This window comes from Aspergillus caelatus (assembly GCF_009193585.1).
Source record: "Aspergillus caelatus strain CBS 763.97 unplaced genomic scaffold BDV27scaffold_251, whole genome shotgun sequence".
NCBI lineage: Eukaryota > Fungi > Ascomycota > Eurotiomycetes > Eurotiales > Aspergillaceae > Aspergillus > Aspergillus caelatus.
This window is the reverse complement of record NW_022475514.1, coordinates 39,953-52,442: the sequence shown is the minus strand read 5'-3', so window position 1 is coordinate 52,442 and position 12,490 is coordinate 39,953. Positions and strand designations below refer to the sequence as shown.

At 49.1% G+C, this 12,490-nt stretch overlaps 4 protein-coding genes across 4 annotated transcripts; 1 reads left to right on the top strand and 3 right to left on the bottom strand.

Annotated features, from left to right (window-relative positions):
• Nucleotides 1–691: 691 nt before the first annotated feature.
• On the bottom strand, nucleotides 692–2,182 carry BDV27DRAFT_162428 (putative serine dehydratase domain-containing protein; the record flags this gene model as incomplete). The annotated part of the gene is made up of 2 exons (XM_032073390.1): nucleotides 692–1,858; nucleotides 1,985–2,182. The coding sequence occupies 2 exons, from the start codon at nucleotides 2,180–2,182 to the stop codon at nucleotides 692–694; spliced, it is 1,365 nt and encodes a 454-aa protein (XP_031922752.1).
• Nucleotides 2,183–2,454: 272 nt separating this feature from the next.
• On the bottom strand, nucleotides 2,455–4,854 carry BDV27DRAFT_52117 (uncharacterized protein). Its single transcript, XM_032076840.1, has 2 exons — nucleotides 4,337–4,854; nucleotides 2,455–4,279 (listed from the first exon to the last, which is right to left on the bottom strand). The coding sequence occupies exons 1-2, from the start codon at nucleotides 4,394–4,396 to the stop codon at nucleotides 2,867–2,869; spliced, it is 1,473 nt and encodes a 490-aa protein (XP_031922751.1). The 5' UTR covers nucleotides 4,397–4,854; the 3' UTR covers nucleotides 2,455–2,866.
• Nucleotides 4,855–6,631: 1,777 nt separating this feature from the next.
• BDV27DRAFT_162426 (glutamine amidotransferase subunit DUG2) lies at nucleotides 6,632–9,842 on the top strand (the record flags this gene model as incomplete). The annotated part of the gene is made up of 6 exons (XM_032073389.1): nucleotides 6,632–6,868; nucleotides 6,929–7,054; nucleotides 7,106–7,237; nucleotides 7,287–7,847; nucleotides 7,904–8,090; nucleotides 8,140–9,842. 6 exons carry the CDS (start codon nucleotides 6,632–6,634, stop codon nucleotides 9,840–9,842), a joined length of 2,946 nt encoding a protein of 981 aa, XP_031922750.1.
• Nucleotides 9,843–10,613: 771 nt separating this feature from the next.
• Nucleotides 10,614–12,361, bottom strand: BDV27DRAFT_149389 (uncharacterized protein; the record flags this gene model as incomplete). Its single annotated transcript, XM_032071035.1, has 5 exons — nucleotides 10,614–11,090; nucleotides 11,123–11,504; nucleotides 11,545–11,749; nucleotides 11,984–12,204; nucleotides 12,297–12,361. The coding sequence occupies 5 exons, from the start codon at nucleotides 12,359–12,361 to the stop codon at nucleotides 10,614–10,616; spliced, it is 1,350 nt and encodes a 449-aa protein (XP_031922749.1).
• Between the last annotated feature and the right edge of the window lie 129 nt (nucleotides 12,362–12,490).

The window sequence follows — 12,490 nt, the reverse complement described above, 5'->3', positions numbered from 1 at the left end:
AAAAAAAAAAAGAAAAAGAAAAAGCAAAAGAAAAGTAGGCTTAGGAAGGTACACGGATAGTCAAATGAGAAGCAATAAAATAAAAGTATCGCGGGTATTTCGGTTGTGTGAGAAAGTGGATTTCTCACACAGTCAGCTGGGATGTTAGCGACTTGTGTTGAGTCCTGCTCCTTCAGCCATCAATACCGTCTTGAGATGAAGGTTCATGGTGGGAGGAGATAATTTTTTTACCTGCCCTGCGCGGCGGATCCGATGACCGTCTATACGCACTATTCCCAGTCTACTTCGGCCTGATCGATGCCTGATATTTACCATTGCAGGACGTCGCCCAGTCTGATGGCACATGGAAATTCAGACTCGTTGTAAACTACAATCTTGATATGTTCTTGAATCAAAACATGCATTGAAAACATGAGGCTTCCCTCGCTCTTGAAAGAACTAGTCTCTGGTTATTTCCTCCTATGGGCAGGTATGGCGTGGTTGGAAGCTTGACGTGACAGTAGCATCAACTTCCTGGGCCTTCTGGGCCGTCTATTGAACAGGTATACCGGCATATACTAGTCTGATCAACTGATTCGGTGGCTGCTTCTTGGTTCTGCTCTTGTGATTCTGATCTCACAGGAAGAATGGATCTAACTGGCTTTTTGGGAAGGTGTGCATTTCACAACGTCCTTAAGAGTATAACGATATATCACCATCCCAGCCACCTAACCCAGACATCAACTATCTTTGTAGCATCGGGGTCACTACTCGAGTCGACCACCAAGTACCACGCGTACATCGCCCCCGTTATGCATGCATGATTGGGATAAATCTTGACAGTCTGGCCAACACTCAGGGGGATCTTCTTCGCAACATCCTCCGATTCCCACCTCAGAATACTGTGCTCCTGACTGATCCGATCAATAAACAAACGATCCCCCTGCTGGGTGGCTGGCAAGCCCCAAGGTCCAACAACCCCCCATCCTTTATAACTTGGACAAGGCTCACGCCCCATACCCAAAGTGCCCACAGCGACCAGCGCCTCCGGATACTCACGCTCCCCATCATTATAAACACTGCAAGTCTCAGCCACCACATAAGCACCTACCTCATCAAAGAACCTCTCGCGTACACCCCCCGCATTCGTACTCATCTGCTGCATATCCAGCAACGGATAATTGCCCGCATGCAACTCAACCCTAACCCGTCCCTTGAACGCCCCTGTATCTGGTTCCTTTAGGAACTTCCTCAGCTCCTCAAACTCAGCATCATCTCCCTCGGCCACAGACTCCGCAGCAACAACCTGCGGCGTCGCACCCACACTGACAACCAACTCCCTATCCACGGGCAAAGCCCCCGCATAAGAATCTAAAGCAAGTAAGCAAGCCTCAACCTCCCCCCTCAAATGCCTGAGTGCATCCCCCCGATTCCGTCCCCCATAACTCAAACTACTATGTGAGTAAACCCCAATCAATCTCCCGGCTCCCGTCTTCTCCATCTCCTCCAATTTCGAAAACAATCCCCCCTTATCCATCGCCTTCGGCGGCAATCCAGCCCGATGATACCCACAATCAACCTTAAGAAAAACCCCCGCCGCGAACCCCGCAATTCGGGCAAAGGTATCTAGAAACTTGATTTGGTCCGGGTGATCAATCATCACCAAGACACTGTCCGGCCCAAGTTCTGCCGCTGCATGGGCCAACCGGGAAACCTGGGATGGGACGAGTGGGATCCCATATAGGATATTCACTTTGCGGCCTTCGGACTGGAACTCTTTCAACAAGGGAACCAGACTCTCAATTTCTAGGACTGTGGAGGCCACGAAATTGATTTCCGGTGATGATGTCCCAACTTGGAGACGGGATAGTTCGGTTGTCTTTTTAACATTGTTATCATTAGTTTGGGGGTGGGGTTTGCCACGGGAAATATATATATTTTTTTTGTTTCTTGGGTAGAGGGTGGACTAGTTATAAGGAGTTTGATGTATGGTTATTGAACTTACTTTGTGGCTTTTGACGTGGGCTCGAAATCCTACGCCTAGGGTTTGGATTGTCTGGAGCATTGAGTTGCAGTGGCGTTTGATGATGGCTAGGTCTAGGACGGCGGCGGGCTTAGGGACTTCAGAGAGGGTTTTGTGCAGGTAGAATTGTTTGAGAGTGTCTTTTGGTGGGACGGGGCGTTGTGGGATCATGGTATCCATTTTTGTGGTTATAATTGATTGTATGGTATGTAAGGGAAAGAAGGGATGGAAGGGACATGAATGTGTATCTTCATACGGGGTTTTATAGATATATTTATTGGAGGAGGGGTTGTTTTAGTTCATAGGTGGTGTGGGGATCTGGTTTGCTCTGTTTGGTTGCGCTGCAGAGGATTGGGCGGATGATTGTTTTACCTGATCTTTGTACCTGGTTTATTTAAAGGGGTCCTCATAGAGCTGTCTTCTATGGAATATTAGAAATGTAAAGAGTAATGGGATATTCTCGTTTTGAATTGTTTATTTGAACTATTTTAAAGAACCTTTGGTGCTGTATCGACATGCAATCTGTGTATATCCAGATAGGAGAATCTATCGAAGATAAACAAATACCCTCCGATCTAGAGTGTGCTTGAACTTATAGAGTATCATTCCAACGCCGTATGATGCAATCACTATATAACAGGTGGTTCCAGACTTGGTCCGGCATAAGAGAACTAGGAGAGATAGAAAAGAAATGATGAGAAAGAAAAGGTCGACCGTGAAACAACTTCGTACTGGTATCCGTCGGTCATGTGATGGTCTTTGCTAATGACGTGTCATAAGGGAATCAAATAAAATATGTACAGTGACGTATACAATAGCGGTCATATGCTGTCGTTGGGAGATATAAAATGGGATATTCCAAGTTCAAGCCGTAAACATAAGTCGCAACCTGCTGGATCGCTTCTTCTTCTCTTTGGGTTGCGCGTCCCGGTCTGAGTGGTGAGAGTGGTGAGAGTGATGTGAATGGTGGGAGTCCGCCTTCGACGGAGCTCTGGAAGGAGCCCTAGATGGAGCTCGGGAGGGTGCCTTCGATGGCGCCTTGCTTGGGGCTCTCGACGGCGCCCTAGATGGGGCCTTAGATGGCGCTTTCGATGGAATACCGAAGAAGGACTTAGTCGGTGCCTTGGAAGCCACGTAGGACTCTGGCCTTTCGTCCACTCGGGTAGGCGCGCGAGATCTTGGGGGGCGTGAACGGTGAGACCGGTGAGACGATGCCCTCGATTCCTCGTCATCGAACTTGAAACGAGGATCCCGCATCATGCGTGCAGTGGTAACATCGACGCCGGACATCATAGCAGCAGTTGGGGTGATGAATTCACCCTCGACAGAGGTGCCGATGCTTTCATCAGCTGCATCGGCGACACCTCGTCGCCACATTTCAACACCGCTGAGGCATTCGGTGTTGATCTCTACCATGTCATCCATACCGACGGACTCACTCGGTCTAGGGCCGGGGTCGCGATCTGGTCCTCGACTGACTTCGTTACCATTGCCGGACATCTGCTTGATGATTTTGTAACCACCAAACATGACAATTGTCGCAGTGAGACCAACACCGGCGGCGATGAGAAACTGCGGGCTGGCAAGCAGTGCGAAAACAGCAGGGGCTGCCGATTTGAGTGACGAAAGTGCGGCCGGGGCCATCTTCGAGGCAATGTTACTGATCTCGGCTAGAGTGAGTGCAACTGCAGCCATGGCATCGGGATTCTTTTGAAGATGAGCAATCGTGGCTGTGGCACTGTGGTGCACACAGTTAGCTTCCTCCATGAGCCACTGTGCGCGGTTTACTAGACCGCTCAGTTCCGGGTCCTCAATCTTCTGCAGTTGGTTTTGTTGTGGCGGAGCCTTGGCCAATGAGTGAGGATTGTAGTCGCCGTACGCCAGGTCCATGTCGATTTGTGCATCAGACTTTGAGCGACTAGTTGTCGGCCGAGCTTCGGGACCCCGCGTGACGATATCATGATGGGTGTGCCGACGGACCAGGTCCTGCGGTCGGTTATAGTAAGAGTCCGGGCGCGACGCAACGGAACCGCGGTCTTGCTCATATTCATAGTCGTCGTCGTAGTACTGCCGGGCATGGTGACTGCGGCCCGAATGATGTCGCGAACGACTTCTGCGCGAAGAGGCGACGGAGGGCGCATCGTCAATGGTATAATTTTGTATAGCCCTCAGAGCTTCTCTTTCGGCGATGATAGCATTCCGCTCAGATTGGAACTGGGCCTTGCGGGCGCTATATGCATTCTTGGCATGACTGAAAACACCAAACAATTGTTTACTCTGCCAGAAAAAGCTGTTAGCAAATGTCGTATGAACTGCGGGGGGCATGACACCTACCGTACTCACTACCTTGCCGGACTTATCAATCACGGCAACGGTCTCGCCGAACGGGGCCATTATAATTGATGAGCAGTATAGCACTGCTTAGTTGTTGAAATGACGATCAATGTCGAGGTCACGACCGACTTCCTAGTCAATCGCGATGTTGATCCGTCCACATCAAAGTCCTAAAGGATGCTGATAAGCGATCGCTTATAAAGTGATAAGCGAATAGCCCCGAGACGAGCGGTGTACAGGGTAATGTAATCGAGTATATAAATATCGAAACTAAGCCCACTGGGTGGAGAATTGACCCGATCTTTTAAACTTTGAGAAAGAAAATTATCGTTCTAGGCCCGGGAAGGAAACAAACGAAAAGCAGCAGGGCTGAAAGGGTTAATATAATAAAGAATGCGATGGCGAAATTTGTATGCACGAAAAGCTGGTGCCTGATGGAAACTGTTTCCGCTTAGCTGTGGTCAGGGATATATAACAATCAGACGGCGATTTCCGGAGAGTTAACAAGTATATTGGAAAGTCAAACGACCACACGACACGAAACCGCTTGGCATCGGAGAAAAAGGCCACGAAGGAGGTGTTCTGATAAGTCAAATAATTGGAAGGGAAAAATTGGTAGAGGGGGAAAAAATGAGGGGGCTGGGTGGGTTGAAAAAGGACGAGATAGCGACTCAGGCGCCTAAAATGGGCACAAAGCAACGAACAGGATTAAACACCGCCAAAAGCGTTTACGGTTGGGTGTCGATGACGCTCAGTAACAAGGCAGCCGATTTTGGTGAAAAATGCCTTGGGGAAATAGACTGTGAATGGCTGTTCGTATAGACTATGCCGCGACCAATCGGTGGGGTCAGTGTTTGCTGTCACCGCACACCCTGACAGCCCTATTGGTGTCCCTGTGGGGTGCCAATCGCCTCATTGGAGATCCGTTGGGTAGAAGGAGAGGGGAAGACAATGTTTTCGTTGTCTGTACCTGATAATGAGGCAAATAGTACGGTGTCCGAGTGTTTGCTCGGCGATGACGCATCCTATTTTCCCTTCGGAAAGAATCCATCCAGTTCATTCAACTAGAATAGAAACGAGTCTAGTCAGGGGAAGAGGAAAACCCCATGACATGGAAGGCACATGTCCAAACTTCAAAGGAATGGCGGTGATGTTGGCCGGTGTGATTGGTCAAGGCCATCACCGCCACTGTGGCTGGTGCTGTGCCGCCACACCCGCAGGAACATACCATACCGTACCATACGCAGGTCTACGATTCTGGGCTGTAAATATTTGCCATGTACCCGGAGTGACGCATCACGATTTTTATATAGAACATCAAATCGCATCCAAGGAGAAGGGCTGTACGATATGACTCCACAAAGATCGGTGGTGCTACCGATAATGGGACCATTAGATAGCTGCCCAGAAAGTCGTACAGCCAACCCGCAATATGCAGCGTAACCCGATCAATGCTGCGCAATGATGTTCAGGGGCTCGAATCAGACTCACTCTTAGTCGATTTCTGTGGACCACACTGACGGATCGATTCCATGCCCTTGAGGATTAATCTGCAGCTTCCCACTGATCGCAACCGTGCCCGGTTTCAAAAGGGAACCCGTTATCTCACATATAGGGCCAGTATGCCACCCTTTCGAACTTCCTCGACCATTAAATTTCTTCGTACCCCGTACCGCACATCTCACTGATGGTTTTTGAACCATGTCTCCAAGCAAGAATGACGCATTAATAGCTCGTTTACTCTGGGAACCCAGGTCAGTTTATTTTCTCGTATGGATCCACGCATTTGCTATCCTTTCCAGGGTGGATATAAGTTTCGGGGTAGAAATAGAGACGAATGATGGCTCAGAGAATTGAAGAAAGTTTTAACGTGTTGACCGACCGCAGACAGGAGTGTTGTGGCAGATATCCATTCCGCGAGAGAAAAGGTAGGTAATAAGTTGTTGCTTGACGGTGTTGTTGTTCCCTAGTGCACCGCCACACTTCTGCGCATTTGCCATACATCACCGCCATTGAAATCACGACATTTGCTCCAGTCCCAAGACCTTACCACTTTGGGACAATTGACTCAACTTCCTTTCTGCTTTCTCATGCAATAATCTTTTCCACCTTGATGTACTAAAAATCTGCAATTTTTGTATATCTGTTTCTCTCTTTGCCGTATATCCTCCAATAGTACTGGCTTATACAAAGGAAGAGTGGTTGCAAGAGTGTCACGTGGAACCACTCTGTTGATCAATTGATATCCGAATAGAATACATTGGCTGAGACTTCTTCGGCCATTGCGTGTCAGCGATGGACCACACAGTACTACATGAATCGGATAGCACATCCGAGATTGATGAACAGATTAAGACCTGGGAATCTGATCCACGTTCTATAACTACGCACCTCACCGACGATGACACGAATGACTCCAATGCGATGATTGAATGTGGCATCGGCCACCGTGTTCAGGCCAGTCGGTCTGTCCTAGCATTAGTCTTAGATGATGACTGCGTGTTTGCTGGTCTCCAGGGTGGAGACATTGTAGTATGTGGTGGAATGATTTTCCTTACTCCATTGCAACTCTAATTGGCTTACCTGCGATAGGCATGGTCCCTCCAGACATACGAGCTCGTGCTCTCGGTGCATGCTCACCAGGAAAGCGTTCTAGATCTTCATCTCTCCGAGGACAAAGAGTTGCTCTTCTCTAGCGGCGGAGATTCAGTCGTCAATGTAATTTTACCCTTTACGCGATTTATGCAGAGTGAGGCTTAACATGCATAGGTGTGGTCGACGAGGACCTTTGATCGCTTATACTCGATTCACTCCCACCATGATGTAGGTGATATTTTCGCAGTTGCCTACTCGCCAAGCTTGAAGACTATCTATTGCGCTGGCCAGAACACCAGCATCCAGGTAAGTTGGCATCTGACTTCGCTTAAGTGAACCTTCTAACGTGGCACAGTGGTGTGATATCTCACAAGCTGATGCGGCTGCTACACAATTGTCAGCGGCTCACCTTTCGAGAAGGACCCATAGGTTCTTTGATTCTCGGGGTCCTGATGGCACTCGTGCTCCGAGGCCGGACGCGGGAGCGGACGGAAGCCATTCGGTCACACAGGGTGGTCAAGTTCTCACCTTTAAGCGTGATCACCACAGGATATTTTCCCACCATGGTTATGTATACACGATGCTCCTTGTCCGAGGGCTGGTTGAGTCGGCACCTTCTGAGGAAGTACTCATAACTGGCGCTGGAGATGGCGTTGTCAAACTTTGGCGTCTGGATCAGGACAAATCCAACGCGGCGCCGTCCCAGATGGCAAAGCTGCAAAATGGTGACCCAGTGCTCTCTATCGCGGTCGACGGGTCATTTCTGTACTGTGGTCTCGCAGGTGGCGCATTAAACATCTGGAACCTAGATTCTCATCAGCTTGTTAAACGCATCACTAGGCACACCGGCGATCTGTGGGCGGTTGATATTATCCATGGAGTGGCTGTGTGTGGTGACTCAAACGGAATCGTCAAGGTATTACTTTTCTATCCAATACTCCAGAAACCGTATCTAATCTGTTTCTCAATTAGAAATTCAACTCCCGATTTGAGGAGGTTGGTAGCTGGGCTGCTCATGAGGGAACAATGCTCGCGTCGGCCGCTGGTCGGCACAAAGACCGATTTATTTATGCTTCAGGAGGAAACGACAATACTGTTGGTATCTGGGATTTGACAGACGTGTCCCTAAAGCAGAACGAACTACCTCCTATCAACAACGGTAAGGGATGATGCGATCCTAAATAAGCATTGTTGTTAATGACATACAGATGAAATGGTCAACTGCCTTGCCAAGTTTGTCGCTTTTAAGACAGTTTCAGCTAGCCCCAAATTTGCGGGCGAATGTAATCAAGGTGCAGCGTTTCTACGAAGACACTGCATTTATCTGGGAGCCAAGACGAAGCTTCTCACCACCGGGAAAGACACTAACCCGATTGTCTACGCACGGTTCAACGCAACTTCCTCGGAGAAGATTGACAAAACTATTTTGTTCTATGGCCACTACGATGTCGTTGGGGCCGATGCCAACATTGCCAAGTGGAAAACAGATCCTTACCAGCTTACTTCGATGGATGGTTTCTTATACGGCCGCGGTGTATCGGACAACAAGGGCCCCATCTTGGCTGCTTTATACGCGGCTGCGGATCTTGCACGCAAAAAGGCGCTCCGATGCAATGTTGCTTTCCTCATCGAAGGTGAGGAAGAATCGGGCTCCCAGGGCTTCCATGAAACTGTTCGACGACACAAGGAGCAGATTGGTTCGGTGGACTACATCCTGCTTGCCAACAGTTACTGGCTGGATGACTACAATCCCTGCTTGACCTATGGACAACGTGGTGTCGTCCACGCGAACCTGATTGTAACCAGCGACCACCCTGACCTTCATAGCGGTATTGATGGAAGCGCATTGTTGGATGAACCGCTGAAGGACCTTACCTTGCTGATAGGCACTCTTGTGGGACCTAAAGGCCGCATTAATCTCCCCGACTTCCGGGACCGAGTCTTGCCTCTTCCCGATGCTGAGAAGCAGCGATATGCGGAGATCGCGCAGATTCTTCTGCAACAACACCCCGAGATTACCGATCGCGATGCCTTGATTGACTCACTTATGCATCGGTGGAGGGAGCCAGCCCTTACCATCCACTCCATCGAGGTGCCGGGCAATAGCAAGAGCACGACGACAACCATCTCACGCCGGGCGAAAGCCAGTGTATCTATCCGCTTGGTGCCCAACCAGGAAGCAGACGATGTTGCAGCAAGCTTGACCATGTATGCGCAGGAACAATTTGATCTCCTAGAATCGCAAAACGACCTGACGGTTGAGATCACGGGTAAATCCGATCCCTGGTTAGGTGATCCAGACAACGAGATGTTCGAGACTCTTGCGGAGGCTATCACAGCAGCCTGGACACCAGACACGCAGGACCAGAAACATCAATATCCCCCAGTTCAGCGGAACCAACAAGACCGGACGGTCAGCAAGCTGTCCAAGCAGTCAGGTCCTCGACTTACTCGGAAAGATTCTTCGGATAGCCTTGCTTCCCATATTGATCGTATTATCATGTCGTCGACCACATCTTCAGCAAGGAAGGCAGAGACGCGTCAACGCAGCTCTCTCAGCGTGGGTGTACCAACATCCTCAACACTGACTAGCAAATCCAGCCCCGCAGTTGTGTCGGGTGGTTCCACCAGAGAAACATCTCCCGCTCCTCAGGGAGAAACGCCTCCCCCTCGCGAACCGGCACCCGGGCTGTCTGGCGTCCGTCCTATATATATCCGTGAAGGAGGATCTATTCCGACAATCCGTTTCCTAGAGAAGGAGTTCTCGGCGCCGGCAGCCAATCTTCCCTGCGGGCAGGCGAGTGATAATGCGCACTTGTACAATGAGAGACTGCGAGTGCAGAACTTGTATAAGAGCCGGGAGATCTTCAGCTATGTGTTTTCGCGCCTACCGGAGAGGGAGCGGAAGTGATCTACGAAGAGGTGTTTGGGGTTGGATAAGCAGAGTTAGAGCATAATACTTAACGGAGAGAAAGTCGACTTCACTGTTAGCTGCAAATTGGCGAAACGATCTTGTATTCCTCAACTTCTTTTCAACATCGGTCAGGGAGGCTATAATAAATTGGATATTCATTTGATAAGGAAAATAGCTCTCGGGTACTTTTTGTAGGAATGACTATAGGAAAACCATCCTAAATGAAGCCCCTTGCAGTTTATTATGAAGAGTGAAAGTGGTAGACTCTTTTTTTTTTTTTTTCTCCCCGATTCTATTCCTAATCTTATATACCCTGTCAGAACCTATATATAGCGTAGGGTAAGCTATGCAGGTGATGCGCCCAGCCTGGCATCAATGCCTCCCTAAGCGCCTAAACGAGTGGACAGCCTTGAATTAAGATCTTATATACATGTTCCATGTTATTGATGACTCCCAATTGTTCCAATAACTTCTTTGCCAAAAACGTTAGACATCATCTTTACGTTATTCTTCAAGTCTTTTCACATTGGGTATCAACCCAGATGTAGTGCTACTTTTACATCAGTCTATGCCATAATATTTTGCTAGAAAGTATAGTAAGCAAGATGTATTATGATTAGAATCGAGCAAGGAAAAGATAAAATAGTACAAGAGCAATCCAAGTAGGCCATGAGGCTGGACGTGTACGTGAACAGTGTCCAGGCCATCCAACCCTATGCCATCATTCCAAATGTTATCCAATCTTCATATCTGGAACAAACAAGAGCATCATTTATGCCGTTGTTGCTGTCTTAGATCCCATGAGAGATTCATTTTCCTGAACCACGTCTTTTCCTCCGTCGTCAAGCTATCGCTTTCCTCAGAAGCGCTGACCACCTCACCGTCGTAGCATTCTACATCATCTCTGTTAGCGAGAGTAACGCTGTCGGAATTATTATCCTCCTCCTCCTCCTCCTCTTCATCGTCCTCTTCACTTTCTTCACTTTCTTCACTTTCTTCACAGTCGTCTACTGCCTCACTCTCAATATCTTCGTCAGCATCGTCATCGTCATCAGTATCTCCTTTCTCCTCAAGGTCTTCCTCTCCGCCCTCTTCACCATCTCCCTCCTCAGCCTCATCCACCCCACCGTCAGCAACACAACTCCTCCCCACAGCCTCAGCCCTCTCAGAGAATCGATAGTCCATCGTTCCAACAGAAGCCCCATCCAAATTCCTAGGAATGCACAAAAACCCCGACCTCCCCAACTCAAAAAAACCCCCTCCTGCAGCCCACTCACAACATCAAAAATCAGCTCCAAATCGCGTCCCAGGTGATGCTCCACTTCACAACCTGGCACGACCAACAAATCCTTCCTCAAGCGCTTCGCTAGTCCCAGGGGATCCCTGTCACGAATGAAGGCCCCGATGTCCATCTCTGGGAGAGGAATAGTATCGGGAGAGAGGATGTGGCCTACCACCTGGTTCATTTCCACAATGTCCAGTTTAAGGTCGTGACAGACGCGGGTGAAGAGGAGGGATGTGGGGACTGAGTTTAGGAGGGTTGATGTTGGGGTTGCGGTGGTGAAGATTTGGTTGAAGGTGGGGAGTTCTTTGGTAAGGTAGTTGTTGATGTCGGACCAGAAGGATGTGTGCCAGGTTGGTTGTTTTGTGGCTGTTATTCTGCATGGGTGGTGTTGTGGGGTGTAAGTGAGTGTGGGACAGGGGGAACATCGCATAGGACTTCGATCGGCTTAAGAACTCCATTTCCTTTTTAGCGTTTGGGGGAATGAAGTTCTTGTAGCGGTGGAGGAGGACTTGGAGGTGGAGGTGGAGGGTTTCGTTGGAGAGGATCTTGAGCTCTATTCCAAAGAAGCTGAGATTGAGATCTAGTAGGACGGCGGTTGCTGGGATTGTGCTTGGGGGTTCTGTGATGAGAATTTGGTTTTTAGGTCTGTTTCGATTTGGTGGATTTTGCTGTGGAGGGCTGTGGTTTGAGGGTAGCGTGTTGTTGATGTTGTGCGTTTCTGATGCGATGCTGTGCGTTCCTGCAGGCTTGGTTGGGCGGTTGAGTGAGAGCCTCTGTAGAATGTCGTTCAAGCGTCTTGTGTATTCCTGCGGGTCTGTTTTTGTGATTGAGTGATTGGGGGGGGGGGGGAGACTCTGGAGAAGATTGTTGCAGAGTGTTTTGTATTCCTGCAAAAGAAAGCGCGTTTGTAAAGGTGGGGTGTAGTGTGGGTGGGAGAGGAGGGAGGAGACGAACTGGATGCGATCTCTAACAGTGTATTCGTGGGAGGTGTGGATTGGAGGCAGTGGCTTCGGTAGTGTGAAGGCGCGTATTGGTGGGACGTGGTGGGTGAGGCTGTATGCAGGATTGAGGTAGCTGGTTCTGGAGGAGTCTGAGGGGGATGGAAGGAGGAGATAGTGGGTGTAAGGATGGTATTAGAGGATGAAGATGAGGATGTCCTGGAGGACTCCATTGTAGGCTGGTGTGATGTGGCCATGATTGAGTGGGTCGGTGCAGTGGATTTGATGGGCATGGTAGGTAGTGATGGTAGGGTATAGAGGGTATAAAAGGAGAACGTATATTCAACGTTCAAGAAGTGTAGCTGGTTCAAGTGTTAGAGATGGTTCAAACAAGGAGAGAAGAGGAAAATATATTAGCAATA